The following is a 9441-nucleotide window of genomic DNA, read 5'->3' as shown; positions in this document are numbered from 1 at the left end:
ATTTTTACACTATAACTTCTGGAAAAATTGACCCCCCCACACCCTTTTAGCTGGAGATTAAAGTCTTCAAATGCACGAAAATGTTGCTTTTTAACTTCTTTTAAAGCACGCACCGAGCATAATTTCATTCATTCATTGCTGCTCCAGGGACAGAACCAAAAGCGCACGCGCAATGATGACTGTACCACGCATGCGTAGAAAGCGATTCCTAGCCAACGCCGTTTCTCGGCTCAACAGACTATGCCAACGCATGCGTCAACGGTCAAAGGTTGACGTATTACGCACGCGCACCAGTCTTGCCCACACTGTGTTTGACGTTAGGAAGAGCCGCGGCTTCTATGCTACGCATGCGCGTGTCCCATAGCGACCCCCCGGAAGCTTTAGCTCGCTTCCGGCCACTCAAGCAAACGAAATCTGGGCAGCGTATCTGCCGTCGCTATGTCTGGTTCGGCTTCTGGGTCGTCCGGCTCCGGGGCGAGCTCGGTGACCTCTGTGGTGCGGCGCTTCCTGGCCGAGTACAGCAGCGGGACGCCGAGCCGCCTGAAGGTGCTGGACGCCTATCTGCTCTACGTCATGCTAACGGGGGCCTTGCAATTCGGCTACTGCCTCGGCGTCGGCACCTTCCCCTTCAACTCCTTCCTCTCGGGCTTCATCTCGGCCGTGGGAAGCTTCATCCTGGGCGGTGAGGCGCTTTCTAGCCCTCTCGGGGAGGGCCGCTGTGTTTTGCGCAGGCGCGGCTGTCCCCATGGCAACCCTTTGAGCTCTGACGTTGCCATAGTAACTGCGAACCCCCCGCCTCGCCCTACATTGGGGCCTTGGGGGCTGGTATCTTTATGTCGCCGTGGCAACCTCCAAAAGGAGGCTGCATGAGGGGGCGGGATTTTGTGGTTGCCATGGCAATAGCAGGAGCTGTATTTGGGAACCTCGAGATATTTTAATTTGAAATATGAATACATACAAAGACTTCAAAATACTTGGGAGTGCAGGTAGTCCTCGACTTAAGACCGCAATTAGCCCAAAATTTGCTGTTGCTAAACAAGACGTTCGTTAAGTGAGCTTTGTCCCCATTTATGTGACCTTTCTTGCCGCAATTGTTAAGTGAATCATTTTTTGTCATTAAGCGAATCTAGCTTCCCCCATTGATTTTTGCTTATTGGGACCTGGCTCGGTTACAAATGGTGATCGCATGACCATGGGACTCTACAAATGTCATAAATATATGCCAGTTGCCAAGCACCTGAATTTTGATCGGGTCGTGATAAGGATGCTGCAACAGTTGTGTGAAAATCCACTCCCAAATCATTTTTTGTAACTTTGAATGAATGGTCTTAAGTCGAGGGCAACCTGCACGGTGCAATTACATTTGTATCATGATATGACATAAAGTCCTTATTAGATTGGTTACTGTATCTTTCTTGCAGATTGCATTGGCTTTAGCATTGCATTCTTGCAATGCTAAAGCCAATTTAAGGTTATGAATGAGAAATGATACCGTTTCTCTTTTTTTTTTATTGAAAAGTTTTACAATACATTTTTTTAAAAAAAGACAAAACCCCTCCCAACCCCCTCCCCTCTCCCCAACCCTCCCCAACACCTCCCTCCCTTCCCCCTCCCCCCTCCCCGACTTCCCAGAGCTCAATACAGGGTATAAAAATACAAGCAATCATAGTCTACCTTATGCAAACAACAATAAAATATTAAATCTATCGCACTTTAACTCTTATAAAATAACTACAAGCAATTTAAATATCACATCAATACTTATTCAAATGCTAGATGAAACTTTTTAGTCCCATATTTATTCTGAATATAATCAATCCATCTTCTCCACTCCACAATATATCTCTGCTGCGACTGGTCTTTCAAGTACGCTGAGATCTTTGCCATTTCCGCCAGATTGGAAACTTTTAAAGTCCATTCTTCTATAGTCGGCAGTTCTTCCTTCTTCCAATATTGCGCTACTAAAAGTCTCGCTGCCGTAATTAAGTTCAACATCAGCTTGCTCGGGGGTCGCATTTCTCATTCATTCTGTGGGATTCGTTGTCTAGTTTAAAGAATCAATCCCCAGCCAAAACTTCCAAGAGAAAACAGTGGTAATTTATTTGTACTACTTTGCAAAGAGGGTGTATCACGTAAATGCAAGTGCAGTGGACACAACTTAAATCATTAATATTCTTTATATTCCCTATTGCCATTGCAAATTTATCTCCCACCTTTTTGCTCATTGGCTTACTAGTCAGGCCGTTACAACCTGTCTAAAATGCCTAAAGTGCATACATTATTCCCCGCCTCTAGTTACATCTCCCATTCCTCAAATTCTCTTGCCCCCTGCCCTTATTTGAAATTACCTTTTATGGCTATTAGTTCCTAGGACAGGGGTCTTCAAACCTGGCCCTTTTATGACTTGTGGACTTCAACTCCCAGAATTCCTCAGCCAGTATGCCTGGAGGAATTCTGGGAGTTGAAGTCCACAAGTCATAAAAGGGCCAGGTTTGAAGACCCCTGCCCTAGGCGTTATCTCTGGAGTAACTATCATATCAGCAAATTCTGGTTAAGACCGGTTTTTTAGCATAGCAAGGCCTCCGATCCTAGCTCCTACATACAGTTTCCAAACTTCGGCCAAGCTCATAAGATTAGAAATATATACAATGTATTTTCTTCACAGGCTAGCATGTCTTCTTACAGATTTTGTAAAAACAATAGGTTCTTTTTCTTACAATTCCTCTTGTGATATTTTTCCTCCAGTGTTCCATTAAAACAGCGTGTTTTTCCTCCCTTTTTTTTTTCTTCTTCTTTAGTTTGCTTGAGGATTCAAATCAACCCACAGAACAAGGGAGAATTTCAAGGAATCTCACCAGAACGGGCCTTTGCAGACTTTCTCTTTGCTAGTACAATCCTACATCTCGTGGTCGTCAATTTTGTAGGCTGATGAAGGAGGTCTGTACACCTTTTTGGCATGGGGGGGGGATAATTTTCAGAAGAAAATAAGAGGCTACAAAAATGTTTTAGGAGGCAATTTTGTGAAATGTCCCTTTTGGGGTAGCAAATCGTTGCTCTCTTAAAAGTGGGAAACCTGCCGCACAGAGTAACCTGGAAGTGTTTTGAATGGAGAGCAACTGCCACCAGTTCTCTACTTCCCACCCACCCCTCAAATAAACAACCCATCTCATGTTTGAACTGGCAGTTTTGTGCTGAAGGAAGGACATTTTGCAAAAATGTCATGCTTAGATCAGTTCCAGCTGAAAATTTTGTAGGAGACACTGTTAATTTTTTTTAAATTTTTATTTTAATTCCATTTATATCCCGCCCTTCTCCGAAGACTCAGGGCGGCTTACAAGCTTAGCAGTAGCCTTCATCCTATGTATATGCCTGCTTATTAGGGCTTTCACACACACCCCAAGCGGCATTATTACAAAGTCAGCTTAATTGCCCCCAACAATCTGGGTCCTCATTTTACCTACCTCGGAAGGATGGAAGGCTGAGTCAACCTTGAGTAGGAGACACTGTTAATAGCATTTCATATGCTCTTTAATTATCAGTAGCTTTTTAAAATGAGATTTCAGATGCTGGGTGGTCATGGTGGAGTCAAGACCACCAACAACACATGTTTTTCTGTGCCCCATATTTTAGTGTTCATGTTATTTTTAAATGGTGTATTTTAGTTGAAGTATTCTCTGTACCACAGACACCATGCAGAATAATACTCTTTAAACACTTTCCATATATTTTGTCTTTTATCACATTCCCTGGGAGCCTATTAGTCCTCCCCCAAATTTAGATCTGCATGCTGATACTAGAAGTTCTAAAATCATCCAGTTGGAAGCTACCCTCCAAACAAGGGGCTGTCACCACAGGCAATGGCTACATGAAACATTGATCTCAGCTTCATTGGCAGAGAATGTTGTTTAGTGCTTCTCAACCTTAGCAAATTTAAGTTGTGTGGATTTCAACATTTCCCCATGACTGACTATGGAATTCTGAGACTTGAAGTTCATATATCTTATCAGGGCTGAGAAACAATGTTGGCATGTCGCAAATAACCTTGTACCTGTGTGCCAGTTGGCTTGGGCCCACAGTAGGGGATCAGCAGAATGAAGGTAGTTGATTGAGTAATAACAGATATGTCACATGTTTGGATTGTCAGTTACTGTTTTCTGAGATGGATGGATAGACAGGCAGACATTTTTATTTACCAAGGTTATATGCTACCCATCTCAGCAGAGCAATGATAGATAGATAGATAGATAGATAGATAGATAGATAGATAGATAGATAGATAGATAGATAGATAGATAGATAGATAGATAGATAGATAGATAGATAGATAGATCTCTAATAAGATTGATGCTGGCTATAATATTAGTACATGTAATTAGCACACAGAGATTGTGATTAAGTTTGCTCCTCTTAATTTGTCTTAATCTGTTACTTATCCTCAAGCAAATAATGCATCTGACCTTATGTGGGACATACTATGAGTTCGTGCCTTGTGTGGCATTTCCAAACTAAAGTCCAGCACATTGAATTGATGGTGTCAGTCACTGCTTTCATATAAAGCGTGGAATTTGAGGTTGATGGCTGTGAGTGGCAAGCTCCAAAATTTTCTATATGTAGTCTAGAGATAAGGAGAGTGGATACATTGCATGACCATGAGCCTAGGAAGATTAATATGTGGTTGAATTTGCAACACATGCACAGAAGTAGTGTTGCTACAGCAAACAATATACCCACTCTTTAAAAGCAATTGTACCTTCATTTTCTCTTGTAGACTGTCCTGGAGTTCTCCTTTTTGCTGAAGACTGGCCCCTATTGGACAACATCCCAGACTCCAGTTTGGAGGATCAAAATGATTGAAGGAATTGGCTGTTGCCTTTTATGTCTCAATAAATTCACTTTTGTTACTTCTTCTCTTATGTGTTTGGATCTCAACAAAGTTAGAAAACCACGTCAGTGTTGGCAGGATTTGAATGGACGACGCTACTGTATCTTCAGATTTATTAAGGATATTTCATATAGTTGCCTGGGTGCCTTCACTCTGCAGCCAACAATGTGGATTTATTTTTCCCCCAATCTATTGTATGCTTTGTAGCAGTTGCCTAGACGTTGGACATGGTTCTCAAAACAATGTTAAAAATGCTAACATTTCATCACTTTCTCCTTTATTTTGCTGCCATCTGATGTTTGTTTCGAACAACTACATTGTCAAACTTCTTTCTTCTTGATTACATTACATGGGACTAAATAATTGCTAAGTTATTCAGTTGTATCAAGACCAGCACAGTTTCTCTAAGTTTGCAGAAAGCAACACAGCTCTACTTTTGCTCATAGTCTTAAAATGCATTTAGCCTTGACATCATTGTGCAAAGCTAAGTATTTTAAAAATGCAGCCAAATCTCACATCTAGGGAACTTCAAGCTATTTTAAATTTCTAGGAGGTTGTATAATAGTCTTTATAAGAATGGACTATGTGTGCTGCCCAAGTCATGTTAAAATAACTCTTCTCTGACGTATTGCAAGCTTTCAATCTGAGATTTATCAGATTTCGAGAAGCCTTTTTTGACAGACTCGCGGTATCTTAAGATATCCATATATTTGCACCACCTCAGATATTCACATCCATCACTAGGCTGCGAAATATGTGACCTGATCGTGGTTTCCACTCGGATATTGTTTTTGTGTGAAACCAGAGGCCTTTAGGCGTGAATTAAGGGACAGTCTAAATCAGACATGTCAAACATGCAAAGTCACGTGACATCACACAGCGTATCAGGACTGTTTTGCCATTGTGTGATGCGTCCGGCGCGTGGACCGGCAGTTTGACACCCCTGGTCTAAATTATACAAAAAGACAGGTCCCATTTGCTTTTAAGTTGCCCAGTGTAGTCGATGATCAGGAATGATGGGAGTTAGCCTTCTGCTACGTAGTCTCAAGTAATGTAATTTTTACTTTGAAAACAAAAGAATCATATTTTAATGTTTGTTCCTGCCTGGATGTTTTGAAAGGGTATGTATCAAGTGTTTCTCAACTTTGGTACCTTGAAAATGTGTGGACGTTAACTTTTGGCTGGGGAATTCTGGGAGTTGAAGTCCACACATCTTCAGGCTGCCAAGATTAGAAAAAAAACCACTGGTGCGTGTAGAACAGGGGTCTTCAAACTTGGCCGTTTTATGACTTGTGGACTTCAGCTCCCAGAATTCTTCAGCCAGGCACACTGGCTGAGGAATTCTGGGTGTTGAAGTCCACAAGTCATAGAAGCGCCAAGTTGGAAGACCCCTGATATAGAAGTAGATTCATATGGTAACACATCTCCATGCCATTCCTAGATGTGCCAGTTTAGCATTTTTAGGTATCTCTTAAGACGTGATGGCTCAGTGGGTTAGGACACTGAGCTTGTCAATCAGAAGATCAGCAGTTTGGTGGGTCGAATCCCAAGTGCCACGTAACGGAGTGAGCACCTGTTACTCGTCCCAGCTTCTGCCAACCTAGCAGTTCGAAAGCACGTAAAAATGCAAGCAGAAAAATAGGGACCACTATGGTGGGAAGGTAACAGCGTTCCATGCGCCTTTGGCGTCTAGTCATGCCAGCCACATGACCACGGAGACGTCCTCGGACAAGTGCTGACTCTTCAGCTTTGAAACGGAGATGAGCACCGGCCCCTAGAGTTGGAAATGACTAGCATGCATGTGCGGGGGAACCTTTACCTTTACCTTTAAAAATAGAGGGTTTTAATCTTTCTAGAACAGACATGTCAAACACAAGGCCCGGGGGCCGGATCCGGCCCGCGAAGTGGTTTCATGTGGCCCGCGAAGCCATCCTGGAAACAGTGAGGGAATGGCCCTCTCTGCCTTGGCCCTGGCCCAGAGACCCTCCTTCTGCCAGAGACCCTCAGATCTGTCCCACTCCTGCCCAGGCCCCCATAGGCACCCTTGATGCGAACGATGTAGAGCTGGCCACGCCCACCCAGTAGGCCACACCCACTCTAGCCACACCCACCCAGTAGGCCACGCCCACCCTGGCCATGCCCACTCGGCCCCCTGAGGGCAACCGCAATGCTAATGTGGCCCTCAATGAAATTGAGTTTGACACCCCTGTTCTAGAATGAGAAACTATCAGTCTCCTAGCGTTGCTGAATTGCAACTCCATTGCTTTGCTTGTGCTTGGCAGTGAATAATACCTGGAAGAAAGGACAGCCAGAGGTGGCTTAATTTACATTCCACTAATTGAGAACAAATGGATGGAAATTTCAGGACCCTGCTTGTAATTTGAGCATATCCTATTCCAGGTCAAACCTTAACCTGATCCTCAGAGGCTTTCCAGACGTTGCAGAAAAGGCAGAGTTTATTCATTAAATTTATATTTATTTTATTTTTTTATTTTAATTCCATTTATATCCCGCCCTTCTCCGAAGACTCAGGGCGGCTTACAAGCTTAGCAGTAGCCTTCATTCTATGTATATGCCTGCTTATTAGGGCTTTCACACACACCCCCAAGCGGCATTATTACAAAGTCAGCTTAATTGCCCCCAACAATATATGCCACCCCTATCCCCCTAGGCATGGCATGGCCACAGTTAATTGATTTTTCAGTTTAAGTGATAAACCCAGGTTCTTAAGCTGTAGTTACAGGATTCAGATAGTATGTTAAGCTCCAGTATGCTTAACGGTGTCAAGAATTTTGTGCAGTGTATGTGAAATGGCTGTAGGAGTCTGGCCTGCTAATGTTATATTGACCACTACAAGGTCCTACCTTCCATAAAGCCACCCAGATGTTTTTTCCCTTAAGTTCTTAACACCGTCAAATGCTTTTCACTCCAACGGCATGTTTTGAGATCTTCCCCCAGAAATCGTTGGATCCTTGCTACCTGAGCAAGAAAAAAAAACAAATAAAATTAATCGGCTGATTTTTGCAAACTTGATCCTCCTCAAAGCGGTGCACAAGGTCTTTGCCCCACTTTTTGTTGTTGTTGTTGTTCTACGTTGCCCACAAATGGAACAACCACGAAGTTATTCTTAGTCTTTGCAGGTCTTTTTACTAGTGGTATACTTAGCTGCACCTCTCCCCTTTTGCACCTGTGCATCTAGCAGTGTTGTGGTTTTCCATCTTGACTCAAAAGGATCTCAACTTGAGGTGTAACGTTCTCCCCATTCCGGTTTTCTGCCCGAGCTGTGCCACGTGCCGGCTCTTTGTTCAATTTTGCAAAACAACTTTTTTTCTAGAGGAAGCGGTCTCTGCGGGAAGAGCTTCAAAAGATGGGCCAGATCAACTTCGCCGCTCCTGACGTCATGGAAGACTCAGGTAGGGTTGGTTTTGACCCATTTTGAGACCTGCCCCTTTTTTCCATTTCCTGCTTTTGTTTCTTTCCTTTTGCTTAGCTAGCTGGGCCAGGAGTAAACTGCAGGGAAGATATTTTTAAAACTTAAAATGTAAACTGTGGCCGAGATGAAGGTTGAAATAACACCTGGAGGATGTTAAAAATAGTCCCTCAAATTTAAAATATCAGAAAAATGCTTTTGTTTTACTTTGAACAGCAAAACCTAACCCAATTACCCCAGGTTTATTCAATGGAAGTTCTTCTCTTATTTCCTGTTACTAAGAGCAAATCCAGCTGCCTTCAGAGACAAGTTTTAAACTCATCCTAATGCATGCTTTAAATTAAGTAATTGGAGAAGATTGCTTTAAGGCATGCTTTAATTAGATAATTAGAGAAGATTAGGTATTGGCACGTTAGCACGGATTCGCACCAGGATTTTATTTATTTATTTATTTATTTGTTTTTATAAACCGCCCTTCTCCCGAGGGACTCGGGGCGGTGTACAGAGTAAGGTAGGTATACAGATTGAAACAATACTGAAAAACAATAGTCAAAACAAACTGGGACCCCAATTAGAGCTATCAGGCCAGGCCAGACTGCTGGAACAGGTAAGTTTTTAAGTCGCGCCGGAAGGTGCGGAGGTCGGGGGCCATCCGGATTTCAGTTGGCAAGCAGTTCCAGAGGGCTGGTGCACCCACTGAGAATGCCCTCCCCCTGGGGGCCACCAGCCGACATTCCTTGAGTGGTGGCACCCTGAGGAGGCCCTCTCTGTGGGAGCGCACAGGGCGGTGGGGTGTTGACATTGGCAGAAGGTGCTCCCGTAGGTAGTCCGGACCCATGCCATGTAGGGCTTTGTATGTCATTGTTAGCACCTTGAATTTCACTCGGAAGGCAACCGGAAGCCAGTGCAGCGCACGGAGGAGAGGTGTGATATGGGAGTATCGGGAGGCCCCCAAAAGTGTCCGTGCCGCTGCACTTTGCACCAGTTGAAGCTTCCGAGTGGATCTCAAGGGCAGCCCCATGTAGAGAGCGTTACAGTAGTCTAGGCGAGAGGTCACAAGGGCATGGGTGACTGTACGTAAGGCATCCAGGTCCAGATAAGGTCGTAGTTGGCGCACCAGTCGAACCCG

General features: G+C 43.8%; 1 protein-coding gene across 1 annotated transcript; it reads left to right on the top strand.

Annotated features, from left to right (window-relative positions):
• Nucleotides 1-378: 378 nt before the first annotated feature.
• LOC308676057 (dolichyl-diphosphooligosaccharide--protein glycosyltransferase subunit DAD1) lies at nt 379-4901 on the top strand. Its single transcript, XM_081341765.1, has 3 exons — nt 379-682; nt 2799-2937; nt 4769-4901. The coding sequence occupies exons 1-2, from the start codon at nt 439-441 to the stop codon at nt 2927-2929; spliced, it is 375 nt and encodes a 124-aa protein (XP_081197891.1). The 5' UTR covers nt 379-438; the 3' UTR covers nt 2930-2937; nt 4769-4901.
• The last annotated feature ends 4540 nt before the right edge of the window (nt 4902-9441 follow it).

This window comes from Vipera berus (assembly GCF_964194415.1).
Source record: "Vipera berus genome assembly, chromosome: W".
Classification (NCBI taxonomy): Eukaryota; Metazoa; Chordata; class Lepidosauria; order Squamata; family Viperidae; genus Vipera; species Vipera berus.
The sequence above is the reverse complement of the archived record's forward strand: the minus strand, read 5'-3'. Positions and strand labels throughout refer to the sequence as shown.